This window comes from Patella vulgata, chromosome 6, assembly GCF_932274485.2.
Source record: "Patella vulgata chromosome 6, xgPatVulg1.2, whole genome shotgun sequence".
Taxonomy (NCBI): domain Eukaryota; kingdom Metazoa; phylum Mollusca; class Gastropoda; family Patellidae; genus Patella; species Patella vulgata.
Window position 1 is genome coordinate 63525038 of NC_065884.2, and position 20538 is coordinate 63545575.

At 36.1% G+C, this 20538-nt stretch overlaps 1 protein-coding gene across 1 annotated transcript; it reads left to right on the forward strand.

Annotated features, from left to right (window-relative positions):
* Positions 1 to 5044: 5044 nt before the first annotated feature.
* Positions 5045 to 20363, forward strand: LOC126825660 (protein aurora borealis). Its single transcript, XM_050555403.2, has 12 exons — positions 5045 to 5160; positions 6730 to 7645; positions 8573 to 8661; positions 9467 to 9600; positions 10541 to 10624; positions 11883 to 11939; positions 12489 to 12609; positions 14576 to 14684; positions 15155 to 15293; positions 15566 to 15718; positions 16747 to 17424; positions 18697 to 20363. The coding sequence occupies exons 2-12, from the start codon at positions 6824 to 6826 to the stop codon at positions 18777 to 18779; spliced, it is 2469 nt and encodes an 822-aa protein (XP_050411360.1). The 5' UTR covers positions 5045 to 5160; positions 6730 to 6823; the 3' UTR covers positions 18780 to 20363.
* Positions 20364 to 20538: the final 175 nt, after the last annotated feature.

Genomic DNA, 20538 nt, shown 5'->3' on the forward strand with positions numbered 1-20538 from the left:
AAAACAATTAGAAATGGATATAAACAAATTAGAACAATTCTTAAAATTGTCATATTCTTTATGAAAAATATCTTGCTGTTCTGAAGTAAACAAAATACATAATACATGTAAATTGACCGACTGGCAGAAATTTGAAATGAAAGCCATGATCGAGATTGACAGTTCAAGATTGCTTGATGGTGGACAGATGTTATTATTATTATATAATGCCAGTATGGCACTTTAACTTTCTTTTAGAGATTAGAGAAATTTTTATCTCACAGTTTTCTTCTTAAATGCTGACATTACATGATTTGATTACTCTTATAATTTGTAATGTATTTTATTTCATTTTAAATGAATTTAATTAGGATGTAAATCAATTAAGGTGATGAAATTATATTTTTGAACTGTTTATGGTTAAAGGAGCGGGGCACCTTTGATTCAGTATTGAATAGGCTTCATCTGGTACTGAAAAGAATATCGGCCAAAAGTTATAAATAAACCCAAATTGGTCGAAAAAATCATTAAAATCGAAAACTAATGGAAAGGTTAAGCCATTGAATGTTTTGGTTTCACTGCGGCATTTTTATTTACCAATTGTTATAATCATTTGAACATTATTTCATCTCTATCTACCACTCGTATCGTAAACCCCTATGCATATTTAATTTTTGTTTCAATCATCCAAATTACTATCTTAAATACCTGGGCTCACGTATTAATTACAATTGCCAATCTAGACGGAATCGCAGTGAAAATGACCAGCTCGAGAACTTAACTATTGGTCAATTTAAATGGTAAAAATTAGAATTTCAATGAATCTAACCTTAAAATAGAATAAAAACATTTAAATTTATAGTTTTTATATCTTAAAACTCTTAAAAATTGGGATAATTCTAAAAATTGTTATACCCTTTGGAAGGAAAAAAAATTGCTAATCTGGCCCAAGTTTACAAAGCATTCACAGACTTTAAAAGTTAAGAATTTACTTAAAATTGTTTGCCTATAGCCCTTTATAAATCTTTGTTGTTTAATGTATCAAATACATCTGGATTAAAGATTTTTCTCATAAACAGTGATTGTAAGTTGAGTAAATTTTTAAGTCTGAGAATGCTTTGTGAACTCGGGGGCCTAAAGTAGTGTAATCATCCAAATAACTGTCTAAATATCGATTCTGTCCTTAATTTTGTTGAAGAAGCCTCTAATTTCTACTTTTCATTTCTACTCAAAAAAGTAGTCAATACTGTTCCAGTAGAGATTGGGAAGGTGTGTTTTTTTTCTTGTGATGATGGTTTAATCTTTATCATTATGTAATATTGACAATAAACTATTAATTAATGGATTATTTCTATATGTATATGATATAAATAGAATAAGATTTTAACCAATGAAAATGTTTGTAGTATTTAGTCTTAGTGCAATAAAAGTTTAAATACAGAGGCTGTACCTTTAATATAGTATTCAGTTGTTTCTTTCATAGCCACGGTCGACCAGCATGAAATGAAATGAGAAGGGGTTTATCATTCTGCACTGACTGGGCTAATGAAGACGGCATACCTCATGCAGTGTGCTATGAGGTAAAATTTGCCCTGGCAGCAGTGCTACGACCTACACTTATATCGAATTCCAACTGCCAAGGGATCTATTACGTGCACGCCAATGTGTTTTTTGTACCATCCCAACAACTAGACCCTGTTCCTTGTCAGACCCTCCATCAGCACCACTGACAAGCGGAAACCACGCTGGAAAATTCCAGCGACCTTTCTCAGCCAACACATGGATCAAACCCCAGATTAGTGACCCTAAGTCTTTCTCACCGAGCTCCCGTGGGCCAGCATATTGGTCACAGAAGTTAAAATAGGTGCTAACTGATAAGTCTGGTACTAATGGAAGCTATTAATGGTTTGAGTGTGGGTTAGTGGCGAGCTACAGTAGTGTGTAAAGTGCTGGCTCGCTAACCTAAATGTCCTGTCCAACCTTTCTGCACAAACCAGACTAATGAAGATCAGCATACATCACATATTGTGGTATAAGGAAAATTTTGCATGGACAGTAGGGTCTCGGCCTACTCTTCATCAAATTCCATGTGACATTACATGCACGCCAAAGTGTCCTATCCGAATGCCTAGATGCCGTTATGTTCCTTGCCATGCCCTGCACAACAGACAACTGTAAAATCCAGGTGAACTTTCTCGGTCAACACCGGGAATTTATTTATATTTTTTTTTAAAATTTTCCAAGAGGCACATCAAAAATGACAATAGAGGTGATAATATAAAGTTACATGATAATCAGATGAGAAAGTTTGATGTTTTACAGTTCTATACTAACAGGGCTAATAAAGATAGTCATAGGTCATGCAATTCTTATTTTAATTTTTAATTGTCAGGACCTTCAATAATATAATGCTAATAATATATATAGGACCATAGTTTTTTTGTAACATCCAAATGGCTATCGGTTGTTTTTACGTTAAAAAAAAACGTTGAGGAACTTCCTCAGCAAACACAGGCACCTCTTACTCACTAAGCCACTGCAGCTTCCTCTTCCAGTAATAATGAATATTGGCCCTACGTGCAATTTATTATGTACCGGTAGGTATATAATGTTTCCCTTATATGTATTTTTGAAATTTTCTGAAAAAGTCGGAATCATTCTTAAAGATAAACACAGCACATCAAATAAATCATTTCAAAATTGTCAATTTATTATTTACAAGTATGTACATTATGTCATATCGGTTCTAAGAGAATATTTTAAGTTTTTTTTTATCAACTTGCCAAATCAATTTGAATTTAGTGGAGATGTCATGTGACTTAGGCCCCAATATGAATGATAAATGGACAGTAAGTAATGAAAAATACATTCTGAAAAATGGACCCTCCCTCAATGAACTGAGGTGACAGACATGGCGTCTAATAACAGTTCATTTATAGCTTAAGGTATCTCCCCGCGAAAACAAAGTTTTGAGAGGGATTTGAAGCAAATTTTTGATAGATTAATTGGTTTGAATATATTTTTAGTCCAAATATATCATCAAACCACACAGTATCTTTAACCTAATTTGATAAACACATCAGAATCAGGAGATAAAAACACATAATTTTGAGGAGCTTCATTGTCCATTTAACCATGCTTGAATCAATAGAACATGAGAAAAATTTAGATACATGTGTATATGCTACAATAATTACTTAAAAGTCTTTTAGTTCACAGCGTAGTGATAAGAGTAGTAACAGAGGCTATGAAAAAGTTGTTGACTGCTGTGAAGATTCGTTTTCCTGAAAATAAAAATCACAAAACTTTTAATGGAAAAAAATAATGATGATCAAAACCAAAATATCAACTGTAGATAATATCCTGACTCTGGACTCGATTGGATTTGTGGTCAGTTGTTTTACTGTTCTGCTTCAACTGGGCTAATGAAGATGGGCATACACCATACAGTGTGCTGGGAATTTTGCCTGAACAGCGATGCAACGGCCTATTCTTATTTCGATTTCCAACTGCCAAGGGATCTTTTATGTGCATGCTAATGTGTACACAGGACCATTTTTCGTCCCATCAGAACAACTAGACAGCTGTCCTTGTCAGACCCTCCGTCCTGCACCACTGACAAGGGGAATTATAACGTCTGGAGAGGATGGCGAATGTTGCAAACCTTTCAATTCATCATATCTTTGTTAATACGGAAGGGTGCTGAACCATTTTTGACTCCTTTTAGATATTTAAATTTCACAATATTGTAGTTTGTAAGGGATTAACAAAGACTCAAATGACAATTATCGGCTTTAACTATCCCTCAATGGACGATTTAATTCAATATATCAGTTGTCCACTTTCCATTGATTGTACTTTTAACACAAAACAAAACTTGAAACTTTACCTTAATAGCAGCAGATTCTCGTCTAAGTTCCTTGATAACCAAGGCTAAGGCTTCGGGATTAACTCCTGATTCACAGAGTCGAACACAAGTCGCCAGAGTTTCTTCATCAAGTCCAGTGTTCAATAACGAGGAAATCTCCATCAAAGCTGAAAGAATAAAAATTGTAGTAAAGACTAGCTAAAAAAATTTTGTAAAAGAGCTGGGAGTTAAATTTCAATGAATTCAAGGACTCAGTCTCAACGCAAAACAAGATCAGAGTTAGAGCAGAAACTTTTTTTAACCTTTGCGATTTCTGCTGAAGTTGGTACGATGAAAGAGAAAACACTAGAGGAGTTAACAGTCAATTTATAAAACTCTTATCGTAAACACTTTTGTCACAAGGGATAGGGTTGCCTATCCAACCTCGTGAGTTTTCTCCGAGTCCTTCCACCTACAAAAAAATATTGACAGATTCGGCTGAAATTTGGTGTGAGGTCATGGCTAGGACCCATGAATACCCCCTGAAAATTTCTCATGTCTCTACGATCATGGGAACTTGTAGTAGTGGTAGGTTACGTAACTACGTTACTGAAATAGGCTAGTACCCATATCATGTAAGACCCCAGCCGCAAGCGATTTATTGAAATAAAAATGAACCATATGCTAGTCCCGAAATGACCTAGTTTGTTTCGAGTCGACGTCAAACCCCAACCCCCATTTCTCTCTCTCTCTCTCTCTCTCTCTCGTTGAGTCAGTTTGGGTTGATAATTGATCATCATGCATGATCATGATCATGTTCATTCACGTGAGTTTCAGTTTGTCCATTTCCTCGGTCATCTAGGCTACTAGTACTAGCGTAGGCCCAATTACCTTTGTAGTTTAGCGAGAGAAAAATAATAATAACCACACACGTGAATCACTAACAAAACGACTGATCCACGCTACATAAACTTACTTTCCATGGTTTCTCTTGCAGACGAAATTCGCGGTTTGCTGGAATCCGCCATTATTGTTGTTGTTTTCAAGGACTGTCCCGCGATGAATATTATTCCCTTTTAGTGGAAAATATCTTTAACGGATGAATCAATATATTGTAAATGGGAAAAAGGGCCTATGAATTTATTTTGACAGTCAAAATATTTGTTTAGTTAGATCTAGATATTTAATATTTTCTACGAAAAGCGGAAGTTGACGATCGGATTAATCGCACCCGTTAAGCGCAGGAAGCGGGAATTTGAACTGAATAACAAGTCCAGACAGATTTACTGTTATGATTTTCAGCTGGCCAACAAATTAAATGGCTTCGTTATAAGGTTTAAACTTTAATCCTCCTTAATTGTTTTGTCGAATTCCAATGAAACATGTCTAGAATACATTTCTAGTAGGCCGAGTGAATCAGTGATTATAATTTTTTGAACGTTTTGCAAAAATAATTGTTGATTGAATCATATGATATTGGAATGTTTTGTTTCTAAAATGATTCATGTAGAAATGATAAAGAGATTTTCTGTTGATTTTATTATGTTTCAAGATGTGCAGTTATTTTATTGTAGATATAGATAGGGCTACCAGTATTCTCCATTTAAACTTTTGCTCTGTCTAGAAGAACTGAACAGTCTATTCAAGACAAGTAGTGGGTGATAGACACAGCCATAGGCTGGCATAGTTATTAGTACATGATGATGATGGAAGGCCGATATATTTTACTGGAATGTGATGATGTAGATCTAGCTACGAGAACGTGCTTGTTTTCAGCTATGATTGGGTGCCTTTAGTTTCCCCTGGCAAACTTATAAATTTCATTATTAATGCCATGGCATAATGCATGTAACATCTTGAAAATAAGTTAATTTTATACTAAGAACTAATTAAATATACGCACCCCACTCTAGTGAAAGTTAGTGAAACAATTCAGGTTTATCTGCAAATATTGTCGTTTTATCAAAACGAGAACGTGCTTGTTTTTAGCTACGATTGGGTGCCTTTAGTTTCCCCTGGCAAACTTCTAAATTTCATTATTAATTAATGCCATGGCATAATGCATGTAACATCTTGAAAATAAGTTAATTTTATACTAAGAACTTATTAAACATACGCACCCCACTCTAGTGAAAGTTAGTGAAACAATTAGGTTTATCTGCAAATTGTTGTTTTATCAAAATTGATACGGACATTCATAATTACGGTGTAGGCCTATTATTCCTGTCCAACTCATAATCAGGTTAGTACTTTGATTGGCTGTTGTACAAGACCACCCGGCATCATGATGTCAAAGAATCAAAGATGTCAAATTTAAAATGGCGTAAAGCCAGGCAATTATCGCTTTGAATTAAATAGACATGATTTGTACCTGTGTCAGGTAGCAGGTAGGATTATATGCTTTGAGGTTGAATGTGGCAGAAATGTTAAGAATAACAATAATCAGTTGTTGTTTTGATGAAAAGTTTTGTCAATTTTGCTTACTGGGGCCTGATGTGATCCCCGTCGGGATTTGCAAGAAGGAACTATAGCACCATCTCTTATCTTGAAACATGGAGGGGTGAGAGATGAGGTTTCTTATCTAATGTAGATCTAACTATTTTAACTCAAGCTTTCAGTCTAGATATCAAATTGATTTCATTGCATGGTACTGTAGAGCATAATTTATAACTATGCATGTACACTATTGACTATTAGACTTACATACATGTATATGTAGAGGGCCAGGTATACATGTACGTAACATGCACATATTTTGCCAAAATATCACTAGACACTGATCAGCCTTTTAAAGAATATGCATATAATATTAGTGAGAGTATTCATTGGTAAGAACCAGTAATAACATTATTCAAGCTGGGTTCATATTTTTTATTTTACATGTTTGGTTATGACTATTTCAGGTGTGAAATTCGAAATAATTTTCCTTTGCTGAGAATTGCTCAATTTTAATTTTAAAAGACTGGAATACGTGAAAATAAATCACAGATCTGAAAGATGGAAGTGTCAGACATCTGTAACCCAAATCAACATAAAAAGACTTCCCCTCATTTCCCTACAACCAAAAGTGTCATCCAGACTCTCAAGTTTGGCAGTGTCAACTCAAAGATCGAATCCTCTCAATATAGAAGCAATCAGAATCAACACTCAAATTCTTTACGCTCAGAGTTGTTTCACAGACACATGAACTCGTGTCAGTTATCAAAAGAGCATGAAAATGTGACTGAGAGTTGTGGTAGCTCACCGAGCGGATTAATTCCTGATTGTTGTAAGTCTAGTGACAGTGTGTTTACGATTAGTCCGTTGGTAAATAAGTCACAGAATGTAGAACGATATCGCAATAATTCTGGGGACAGCAATTACTCTGTTTCTAAATTTGATAACAGTAGCAGCCCTGATAATAAATCAGTCACTAATAATAACAATAATTATCTTCCTTTCACAAACTGTAGTTCAGGGATGACTCATGCTGTATTATTTAAAACACAACAAGGAGAACACAGTCCATCCTCTTCAACAAATAGGAATGATAATGGCAGCTCAACCTGTTTTAAAACACCAGCTCATGATGATAATTATCGTAGTCCTGGTTATACTCACATCAAAACACCGGTACGAAACAATACTCCCAGTCCTTCAAGTATTCGTACGCCAAAAGATTCTCGTATTCCCGTCACGTCGCCAATGGGAGTTAACTTCACACCTGAATCAAGAATTATAAATCCATTTGATGATGGTACTGAAAAGTTAAATCTGCCGACATTCAGTCCGTCCATGTTTACAGTCGCCTCAACTCCTTCAACTGATGGCCGAGCACCTGTAAGTATACTTTGAGACTTTGTTTTTTATTGTAACAACTTTAGTAATGATGATCGAGGCTAGCCTAAAATTCAAAAGCTCATATATCGGTTCAGAGTGGAGCAATCTGACTGAAATTTTCAGCACACATTATCTATTTTGTAACTATTATACACATGTAGCGAGAATTGTCAACTCTTTCTAATCTCCCATAATGTCCCTTTAACTAAAATAACCGAGGTGAGTATAAAATGGCTCGCTAACCATGAGTTTGAGGATTCAGTTATGTTTGTTGGCTGAGAAAGTTGTTAAGAAGATTTTACTGTCTGTTTCCTCCTTGTCAGTGGTGCAGGCTGGAGAGACTGGCTAGGAAAAGTGTCACTTTGTTTGGATGGGCATGAGGTCTTGTGTATACCATTCCGATTCTAAACTCGTTAAAGATTGCATAACAGTTTGAAACCAAAATATAGAGTAGGCCATAGCATTGCTGCCTTGGCAAAATTTCCCTCATACTAAAGTATGCCTGTCTTGAGTAGCCCTGTTTGTGTATAAAAGTAAGACATTAATCTCCATTTCCTTATTTTTTCATCCCATTCAAACGATTAGGCAACACATGCCCATTTCATTTCATTTTTGACCCATTCAACCAATTAAGCAACACATGTTGCATGTTGTTAGCCTGACCCATGAGAAAAATGTGAACAAGGTTTGAAATTCCAGAGATTGTTCTGGGTACCCACCATGCAGTCAGAATATAACATTCTATATTATTTAGTCTATATTTAGGTTGTGAATAATTATTACTGATATTTGATTATTTCTTGGAGACGGGCCCCTACTGTGATGTTTGTATACATTTTGATGAGACAGGCTTGTTCATTAGGCAGGAACAACCTGACAACATGAAAAAGTAGTCAATATCTTGTTTAATTGTTTGAATTTTTATAGAAGCCGTTTCGATGGTCTATAGATCAGATGGCAGCCCTACATCCAGCTGATATAGATGAGATGCCCCACCATCAACATAGATACGTCTCGTAAGTCTAAACTTTACACCATCAAGATAGGTAGGTCTTGCATGTTTAAACTCTACCCCATAGAAAGATCTCACGATTTTATAATTTAGATACCAAGATACATGTAGATAGGTCTCACAAGTTTAAACTTTACCCCATTACGACAGGTACAAATATACATGTAGGTCTCACAAGTTTAAAATTTACCCCATCAAGATAAATATCTCACAAGTTTACCCAATCAAGACAGATATGTCACACAGGTTTAAACTTTACCCAATCAAGATAGATGTCTCACAAGTTTAAACTCTACCCCATCAAGATAGAATGTCTCACATTTTTAAAGTTTAAACTTTACCCAATCAAGATACATACATTGTACATGAATGTCTCACAAGTTTAAACTTTACCCAATCAAGAAAGAATGTCTCACATTTTTAAAGATTAAACTTTACAAAATCAAGATAGATCTTACAAGATACACGTAGATCATACATGTAAATACATACTGTATCTCATCACAAGGTTAAACTTTTCCCCTTCAAGATAAAATGTCTCACATTTTTAAAGTTTAAACTTTACCCCATCAAGATAGATAGATCTCACAAGTTTAAACTTTACCCTATCAAGATAGATTTTTCTCACAAGTTTAAATTTTTATCTCACATTTTTAAACTTTATCCCATCATTTAAATCATGGAAACAAATTTGACTTAGTTTTAATGGTTCATTACTGCATAGATACAGAGATCCCTCTATATCCAAAGCACATACAAGTTGATGATACAAGTCTTTTTGTTTATTTTGTGGTTTTGTTTTCTTGCAGACCTGATCGAGAGATGGAAGAGAGAGCACAGAAAGCTATAGATGATTACTTTGCTAACCATATCATAGCACCGTCACCCTTTAATCCTAACCCTAAACCTTTTACATTACCTTCTACACCCACAGCACAGATGGGTAAGTTTATAAGATGACCAATAAGTGTTCAATTTAGAAACAATACAAAAGGTTTTAGAAATGATATGAAATGAAATGGGGTTTAACGTCCTACTGTTCTGCTACTATACTGGGTTAATGAAGAGAGGCATACGCCATACAGTGTGTTATGAGGGAAATTTTGTCCGGCCAGCGGCACTATAGCCTACTCTTATATCGAATTCCAACTGCCAGGGACCTCGGTTTTTCATGTCATCCGAAGGATTAGACAGCTGTCCTTGTCAGGCCCTCCGTTCTGCACCACTGACAAGGGGAAACCACGTCGGAAAATCTGGATGAACTTTCTCTGCCAATGCAGGGATCGAACACCCGGTCTCTAGGCTAGTGAGCCAGCGTCTTAACCACCTAGCCACCGTGGCTCCGTTTTATAAATGACTTATTTTGTAGAGAAGTGAAAGGGGTATTTCAAACTTAGGTCTCCTGCTTCAGATTAAATCAAAAAATGGATAATCGAGACCATGTTTTTTATTGTACCGACTTTAGTAATGATGATCAAGGCTAGGCCCAAAATTCAATCGCTAAATACTCGGTTCAGGGTGGATCAATTTGACTGAAATTTTCAGCTAATTCCCTGTATCTAGTTTTTAACTATTATAGTGAGAACTACCAGCTCTTTATCTAATCTTCCATAATGTATCTTTAAATGACAGACTGTGTCACAAAGTCGTATTTGAGAATCAGAACATTTTTTGTTTTGTATCACTCAATGTATTGTGATGTGTGATATTTTAACAGTTTGTATGATGTCTATAAATGTAATGTATGATATTTTAACAGGTTGTATCATGGCTATAAATGTAATGTATGATATTTTAACATGTTGTATTATGGCTATATATGTACGTATGATATTTTGACAGGTTGTATGATGGCTATAAATGTATGTATGATATTTTGACAGGTTGTATGATGGCTATAAATGTAGAAGAATTAAAGGGCTCGATACAGAAGGAATTAACGGGAAGAAAAACTAGAACACAAGATGGTGAGTGATGACAGAACTCAATTCTGTATTACTCTTGTACTAGTTGTAGATCTGTTAATTTTGAACAATCATTTTCACTTTTCTGTAAATGTTTTGTTTTTCTATCTAAAAGATTTATCAACCTCTTTAAAAGCTGTTAGGCCTTTAAAAACAGATTTGGGGAAGAAAGGAATTGTATTGCTATTGTTGCAAGGATGTGTTTGTGTTTTGGGTGGGTGAATCTGAACACACCATCTGCCAACACCAATAAAACAGAAGGCAGTAGAAACAATTTGTTCTGAATTATAATATAACATTTTTTACTACCAGCTGGCTGAACACAAATGAGCAAACTAAATGTGAACCACAAGAATAGATTCAGGGCTGGCCACGAATAAATTGATGGCGAGCAGATGACTGCTCACGCAAATTTAGGTTAGGGCGAGCAATAAAAATTGCTCACGCAAAATGTTGTTTGCGTGAGCACACATTTTGTAACATTGTTTCAATTTAAAATCATAAGAAAATTGCTATTCCTGGCACAAAGTTTGCAGTAAACATGTGTGACCATCGCTTTCTGTTTTTGACAGTCATACGTACTCTTCTTTATTAAAACCAATTTCCGTATGGATTTCTTCACCCCACGAAATAAATGTGGATAGGGCAATCAGGTTGCCTTTGGCCATTATTACGCTTAGATTGAAAATTATACGACTGCACAATGGAATAAAAACCGAAGTTCTGATAAAATAGGAAATACAGATAAATATTAGTTTGAAACGTGTTCATTTAGCGTGAATGCCAAATGCCGGATGTAAACATTCTTTACTTTAGACACGATTATCACGTGTTTGTTACTGGTGTTCGTAGGAAAACCAGTCATGACGTTCAGGTCTAAAGTGTATTTTTAGTAACACAAGTTGCGAGTAACTTTATTAGCCAATCAAATTTCAGGAGGAAATGCCGTGTGCAGCTGGGTGAATCTCAGTTTGACAGACGAATTTATGACGTTATTGACATTGTTGGGTTAGTTTCGGCAATAAACTTGTCAATACTTTGATTATTTTTACAGGGTTTTCTTAAAATTTTGCGCGAGCAATGAACCGCTCGCGTAAATGTAGATTTACGCGAGTGCGAGCAGTTGCTCGCGTCTCGTGGCAAGCCCTGAGATTTGTTTTCTGTTAATGTAGTCCCCCAATTGACATGGTTTGTATTGAGTGGACATAAATCCCCATTTCTCTCTATCATTCTTCAATTTGTGTTGATTTTTTTTTTTCAGCCTCATGTCAGACCATATTAACTCTACCAACAGATTTAGACATGTATAAAGTATTAGGTACGTAAATATTATATTTTAGTAGGTCGGTTTCATGTTGTATTGTCAGCCTCTGGAAAGGAGGTAGGTCCTGGCAAGGTAGAGTGTCTTGTCGTTCAGATAGGATGAAAAAAACCAAACATTGTCCTGTATAAACATGCATGTAAATGATATTCTGATAGTCGGAATTTGTCTGGCTAATGAAGACAGCTATTCTCCATGTACATGTAGCGTGTTATGAGGGTAATTTTGCCTTGAGAGCAGAGCTGCAGCCTTATGTCAGGGAATTTTTAACTTGCTACAAATGGTGTACTGTGCATGAGACCCCTGCAAATTCCAGCACCTATGATTTGGCTCCCAAAAGAAATAAGTGTACTGCGCAAGTGGTAACGAATCAATACATGCTACCGAATGTGTATGAAGAGAGCTTTATTTTTGTATGGACCTAAACACTTAAACAGAATCTAGTACATTAATGCCAGGATTGTAACAACAACCTCAAAATATTCACCCATGTCATCCCAAGCTTTCACCGTTTTCAAGTAACACCTTTTATTAATTGTTTTACAGAGCAATATATGACGTATAAACCAGAAACAGAGACAAATACCAGCGATGAATTAAGTACTTCGTCTTTACGGAGAAAACTTTTCTTTCAAGGGGATGGGAATACCTCGTTTAGTCCAGTCAAGTAAGATTTATATATTGTTTGTTTTGAGAGAGGTGGGGAAAGGGGGGATAATCTGGATTGTACAGATCTTTAAATCTGTAAATATAAGTAGGACATTTAAAATCACTGTGCACCAGATTCAAATCCTGGTCTGTCTGAATAAGGTCATATTCCATCATTAAGTTTTTATTGATAAGTTTTCATTGCTAAGTAGGGTCGCCTGTCCAACCTCATGGGTTTTCTCTGGGTCCTCCGGTTTCCTCCCACTACTAAAGACCCCTTTGATGTTGTTATCTTACCATGAAAATATTGGGATCCTGATATCCAATATTTAAGACACAATTAAAATTTTATATAATCAATACACAGCTGATGTGTTCTATGGTTTTGGGTGACATTTGTAATGAACAAAAAAAAGTATTTAGTAATGGCTGATTCACAAAAGATTAAACGATAATAAAATAAAGGTGTAGAATGGACTAAGCAGGTATAAAATAAAGGTGTAGAATGGACTAAGCAGGTGTAAATGACTTTCATTCAATTTGGTTTGTTTTTCGTATTTCACCAAACATAATTGATTGGAATTTATAATAAATTTTTTTAAATTTAGTATAAATCACATTATATACATTCATATTATGGTAATAAGTGCTTTTATGGCAAGAGGAGAAATGGAGTTTAACTAGGTCATTTCAAGACTAAGATATGGTTCAATTTTATTTCAATAATTTGCTTGCACATAGAGGTCTTTTACTCTTTAGCAGTGGGAGGAAACCTAAGGACCCAGAGAAAACCCACTCCTTGTCACATACAACCGGGGAGTGGAAACCATGCCAGTTGACTCAATGACAGACCTTATGATACAGCATGCACGCACTAACCATTTGGCCATCCCACCCCCTCCCTTGCTTTTATGGCTCATTTTCGTCTATTATATGATTCCAACAAATAGTGCTATACGCGCTATATGTTGTCTTGAGCATGCAAATGGATATGATTTATTTTTATATGCCCACATTGAAATGTGGTCGTATATTGTCGTCACCTCCATCCGTCCGGCGTCCACAATTGCTTGTGGACGCTCTAGAGGCTAAAGTTAATATCTGATAGACTTTAAATTAATACACAGTGTTTAAGGTCATGAGACGAAGAAGCCTATTGATTTTCAGCGATTTCCGATAATTACTGCCAGAGTTATGGCTCTTGATCACTTCAAAACATCTTGTGGATGCTCTAGAGGCTAAAGTTAATATCCGATTGACTTTAAATTTATACACAGTGTTTAAGGTCATGAGACGAAGAAGCCTATTGATTTTCATTGATTTCAGATAATTACTGCCAGAGTTATGGCCCATGATCACTTCAAAAAATCTTGTGGACGCTCTAGAGGCTAAAGTTAATATCCGATTGACTTTAAATTTATACACAGTGTTTGAGGTTATGGTTCTTGATCACTAATTTTCAATAATTACTTCCAGAGTTATGGCCCTTGAACACTTCAAAAATCTTGTGGACGCTCTAGAGGCTACAGTTAATATCCGATTGACTTTAAATTTATACACAGTGTTTGAGGTTATGGTTCTTGATCACTTTGAAAAATCTTGTGACGCTCTAGAGGCTAAAGTTATCATCCGATTGACTTCAGATTGATACACAGAGTTTAAGGTCTTGAGACGAACAAGTATATTGATTTTCAATGAATTTTTATGACTTGAACAACTAAATCCATGATGTTTAAAGTTCGTATACTAAACATTAGCATGGGGCAGAACTTTATAAAAACCAAACAAATTCTAATGGTTTTCTGATAATTACTTAATTAGTTGTTACTCTTAATCAGATTTTAATGTATTATAAATGTTTAATTACCGAAAAAAGTAAAAATATGTGACAACTCTTGTTGACTCCCCGGACGATTTAGCTGCTGTGGGTGTATGTTTCGTTGCCTGGCAACCTATCTTTTAATTGTCTGTTGATCTATTGGTAGATTGTGTAGTGAAGCAGCCATGATTTTAGATAGTCCAGGTGTTTCTCCTATTAAAAAACAACAAACACCAGAATGGGAGAGAAAAACACCGCTCAAAACTCCATCTTCAGTAAGGGGTTTTAAATTATTCCTTTACAATATATTTAATAAGTCATCAGATCTAGGGGCATCAGTGGTTGGGTTGCTAGGGAACTATAAATACAACCAGAAGTGATCCAATTCAAATCCTGACATGGGCTGGGGAGAATCATCAGGGTTTTTTAAGGTTTTTCTCTACCTGTTGAGTCATTAGACCAATCGGAGCAGAACAGTAGGACATTAAACCCCAATTCATTTCACTACCTATGGAACTAATGTAAGAGAAGTGTGTCATCTCAGCCATATTGGAAATGTGACGGCTTATTAAAAATATGTCAATTGATGCAGAATTGTCCAAAGAATAAGCCTAGTTTTGTGTCGCTCGTAGATCTGATAGAGCCTTATTTGGAAGATTGTTGTCCCAAGAAGTAGATTATCAAGTGTATGGAACCAGTGTCTAGTTTAAAAACTTTAATGAAAATATTTATTTTTGATCCTCAGGCCCAATTCGCATCTAGTCCTATCCGTACCAATTCTTCCAAGAAATTCACTCAACTACGAAGATCTTCTTCCGAGACAGAGTTTATGGCATCACCAGAGTTATCTCCCATTAACAGACGACATTCTGGAGGACCGTCATGTAAGATTTCCCAATCATAATTTTGAAAGTTGTGTGTAAGGCAGGGTATGCCCACTCTTTCCGGGGCATGTGTTGGCCAACCAATGTTTTTGAAATCTTTGATCTCTCGAAAATTATTCTGCCAACACATGTTCAAGTTGATATCCAATGCACACCAGCTAACTTGTCAGAAAACATTGTTCCGCAAATCTGCGTTGAGCTTTAGGCTACACAAATTAAAAATAAAATCTTTTTGTTTGAAATGTGTTTTATTATTGTTGATTGTATTTCAGTACGTAAATCGAGATCTTCTGGTGAGTTTGCTCCCATGTCAAGTTTGTGTACAAGTCCTATACAAGAAGATTACTCTGACCAAGAGTTCCCTCCCCTTCCCAGTCCAAACATGTCTCCCATCAGAAAAGAACTTGGTGCCTCCTATCTACCTGGTAAGATTAACTCTTTTTACAGCCTTATATTGAGGCCATTTTTCAGTGTCAAACGCTGATTTATTGACCTATGAATGATAGTATTAATTAGCTGTCTGGATGTTGAGAGAGAGAGAGAGAGAGTTTTTGAACTAACATATAGTTCAATTTTATTTCAATAATTTGCTTGTGCCTAGGGGTCTTTAGCAGTTGGAGGAAACAAAAGGACCCAGAGAAAACTCCATGAGGTTGGACAGGCAACCCTACTCCTTGTCAAATACAGGCGGAGAATCGAAACTATGCCACTTGACTCATTGACAGACCTTATGATATAACGCGCGTGTTAACCATTCGTCCATCCAACACCCAATGATGTGAAAGCCTGTCAACAAATTTCTCTTTCACCTAACAGATCTCATGGAATTTTATAACTTGGAGTATGCAAGATTCCCCTCATTCACACTCTCATACCTAAAGGTCCTGTACATTAACTCACTTTTGCAAACTTCAATACAGGGAAAGTTCAATCTATAAAAAGGAATATCGGCCCAAAAATGGATTGTTTGCAGTTAGTATTTACAAATCAGTGACCACGCTTTCATTATGTATATCATGTCTTGAAAATTTAGCAAACATCCTGCAGACGATAAAAACAAGGCCTGTCCAACCTTGTGGGTTTTCTCTAGGTCTCGTGGTTTCCTCCCACTGTTAAAGACCCCTACGCGCAAGCAAATTATTTAGATAAAATAAAACCATATGTTAGTCCCAAAATGACCTACTTTGTGTCGAGTGGATGTTAAACCCCATTTCTCTCTTTTTATCAAATAATAAATACTAACCAATTTGTTGAGTACATTTAAGCGTGGATTGTAGCGTGAAAAATTAAATATTGTCTGACGTTCAGCAATGGAAGACCTATTTCTCGTTCAGCTGAATGGATTGTAGCGTGAAAAATTAAATATTGTCTGACGTTCAGCAATGGAAGACCTATTTCTTGTTCAGCTGAATGACCTGCCACATGTAATAACTATATATTTATTCTTTTTTAGATAATGATGATTGTTCTGACGAATCAACACCCCAAGCCTCAAATCCACGATCATACAACAGCAAGGCTAGCCAGTTCACACTCTCTCCTCAATTTCATACGATAGACACGGTGGGAGGTTCGCCATTAATCACGGAGGCTACTGCCATGGAAACTGAATCTTACAAACCACCTCATCCATTGACGGACATTAACGATTTCTCAATTACCGATATGGAGACAACCAGCGACTCGGCTCCGTTGCCAAATTCCACCAATCAGGACACAGGATATCAAACAGCTAGTATTCAGTTGACAAGTCTGCACACTAACTTGACCAGTCAATTCAGTTCGCTTCCTCTTAAAACCGAAAGTAGCATTGATCCCAATGACCTCGGTGATAGCTTTAACTACAGCCAATCAAATCGTTCATCTGTTTTTGACTTGGACTCGGAAGGTGGTGATGGAATAAGACAGTTCGATACAGATTCTGTTTTATCGGAGGGAAAGGGATTCGACAAAGCGAAGCATGCTCTTGAAATGGTTACAAGTCTGTACCCGGAGAGTCTGGATGTTTCATTGAATCCTGTTGGATCATCGACACCGACAAAAGGAATAGTGAGAAATCCTGTACAACAGCGATTGTTTAGAGATCATCTCTCTGATGACCTTGACCTCGCTCAAGATAAACAATTAGGCAGTAAGTAGAGTTGTTAATTTTGTTGTTGTTTTTTTTTTCAGATATATTATTTTTTTTAGAAAGCTTTGTGATTGTGATTGAACCTTGGTACACTGATGTATATACATGTAGCAAAGTTACCAATCAAGTTTGCGTGTCAGGACTTTTACTAGGTTATAGCCCTTTGTTGAAAATTCTGTTTTAGGTTAAATTTTGAGGTATTTAATTTACTGCTAAATATATAAATGTACATGTAGAAGGGTTACATTTTGTCCCATCCGAACGACTAGACAGCTGTCCTTGTCAGGCCCTCCGTCCTGCATCACTGACAAGGGGAAACCACACCGGAAAATCTGGATGAACTTTCTCAGCTAATGCAGGAATCGAACACCCGACCTCCAGGCTAGCGAGCCAGTTTACAGAATGTATTCCATCTATATTCATTTGGATTGTATATTCACAGAAATGTATTTGCAGTGTCAGCCTCTTATTGATGCATCGTGGGGTGCAAGGGTAGTTGGCCAAATGGCGTAAGGTCTGTCATCGAGCTAAGTCTCCTGGTTTTGATTCCCTACTTGTACGTGACAAGAATTGGGGTCATCTATTCGACCTCGTGGGTTTTATCCTGGTCCTCCGGTTTCCTTCCGCAGTTAAAGACCCCTATGCAAAAGCATTTTGTTGAAATAAAATTGAACCATGTGTTAGCCCCGAAATTGTCCAGTTTTTGACAAGTGAAAGTTAATATAGATGCATTGTAAAATTTGTAGTTTCCAGTAGGGTAGGGGACTTTTATTGATTCACCAGTAGGCTAGGGGACTTTTATTGATTCACCAGTAGGGTAGGGGACTTTTATTGATTCACAAGTAGGGCAGGGGACTTGTATTTATTCACCAGGAAGGAAGCCGACTTGTATTTAATCACCAAGAGTGCTAGTTTATTATGTGACCTGATTAATAATTGTCACTGTATTTGTCTCATTCTGGTATTGGCAAAGAAAGTTTCTCAAGATTTTGAAGTCTAGTTTCCCCCCTTGTCAGCAGTGAAGAATAGAGGGTCTGGCAATGAGCGGTGTGTAGTATATGCATGGGACTAAAAACCAAGTTCCAACTGCATTCACAATGGTGTGGATGTAAAATACCCCATTCAGTTGGAATCTTAAGAACGAATGGCCATGTGGGCAAAATTTCCCTCCTAGCACACTGTATGGCATAAATCCCCTCCCAGACTTTATCAGCCAAGATGAGACAGTCAGAAAACCTGCCATTTCTACATTTTATTTTTATGTTTTTGCAGGTGCAGTAGCTTTGGAGATATTAAAACGTGCTGGTGATGATTTGGCCAGATATACAGCGTCTGTTGTCACGGAAACTCAGTAGAATACACAAACTCTGTTGTCATGGAAACTCAGTGAAATACACAAACTCTTTTTTCACATAAACTCAGTAAAATACCATACTCTGTTGTCATGGAAACTCAGTAAAATACACAACTCTGTTGTCAGTAAACTCTGTGAAATACACAAACTCTGCTGTCACAGAAACTTGTTGAAATACACGAACTCTGTTGTCATGTAAACTCAGTGAAACACACAAACTCTGTTGTCATGGAAACTTAGTGAAATACACAAAACTCTGTTGTCACAGAAACTCAATGAAATCCACAAATACTTATTAAAATATAAAACAATCTCTAGTGTGATGAATATGTCTTCAAATCAGTAGTCTTCCATATCTGTCCATGAAACTTCTATAAACAAATAATCTTTTAGTCTTTCAAACATTAAATGGATCTATAAGTGAAGGGCATAATCCATAGAATAGAATGAAAAGGTCATTGTCCATTGGTTCACTTCATACCTCCAAGCAATCATGCTGTCCATGGATTCACTTTGCATGCAGGATAATTTATAAGACTTTTTTCCATAAAACAGTATAAATAGAACGTTTTCATGAAGATACCAATGTATACCAAAGTTTTTAAAATATATTTCATGCATGATGTGTCAAATAAATATTTTTCAATTTATCAGGAATATCAAATATTTTCGGAAAAGTGAAGGTCACGATGGTGCTTAATTGTTGTGTTGTTTTGTTTTTGAAGAATCAACTACAATTAATAATATGGTCAGTTTTTGCTGTATTTCTCATGTTAGTGGAGAACTTCTTGGTACCTGTCCATCAATTTATAAACCATAAAATTAGAATTCCAACAAATTTAATACTAAAGCACAATAAATACGGTTATAATTATGTTATTATATATGTGTGTTTTAAAAAATTGCAATAATGCTAAAAATTGTCATATTCTCTTGAAAAAAATATCTTGGTAAACTGACTGGCCAGCAAGAAGTTGAGGGTATCTACTTTGATGATAACAGATTCATAGCTTGGATCTCAATGGCTGGTGTGGGCGTATGTTTTCTTTGCCTGGCAACCTATCATAGTTTTTAGAGGGGAAGAACATGGAGTTTTTTTTAAGTGATAGGGTAGTGAAAATCATGTTCTATTTTTTGTGGGGAGATGCTAATTGTAGCGGGTTGGGGCGAGGTTCGGGTGTTTCCGTAGTCCGAAATGGCCTGGTTATATAAATGATAATTTTGGCGAATCCTAACCCTAACCCTTTTTAGAAGACTGAACTTGGATCCAATTTACCTATTACCCCTCATAAAAGGGTTAGGGTTCTGGTCCGTATTCTCCAAAATACTCATTTATATAAAGCGGCCATTTTAGACTCCCAAACCTCCCCAACTGGCCTACAATTAGCATCTCCCATTTTTTGTAGTTCAATTATAATTTATGATAATTTTTTGGGGTATTTTATTTTTATAGTTGATTGTGTAATGAATATTATAATTGATGATGTTGGAGCTATGTTTTTGTATTTTTGTAATTAAATTAAATCATGTTTGTCCTGCCTAGTCAATTTGTAATATTGCTCAATAAAATATTTTTATAATTTAATATCTCTGACTTGATTCTTATTCAAAAGGACTGTTGTTGTCAAACGGTTCAACCCCAGTCAGATATTTGGCCAGGGTAGGGCTACGGTGAGCAAACCGGGACCAACCGTGTTGATCCATGGCGAAACCGTGTTGTAAAATGTTTTTAAACAACAGGGTCAATCGTGCCAATCAGT

Coding starts and splice junctions, on each gene's coding strand:
- LOC126825660 (XM_050555403.2), top strand. CDS start 6,824: ATGGAAGTGTCAGACATCTGTAACCCAAATCAACATAAAAAGACTTCC. Junction 12,610..14,575: donor ACCTCGTTTAGTCCAGTCAA/GTAAGATTTATA, acceptor ATCTATTGGTAG/ATTGTGTAGTGAAGCAGCCA. Junction 15,719..16,746: donor TGGTGCCTCCTATCTACCTG/GTAAGATTAACT, acceptor ATTCTTTTTTAG/ATAATGATGATTGTTCTGAC.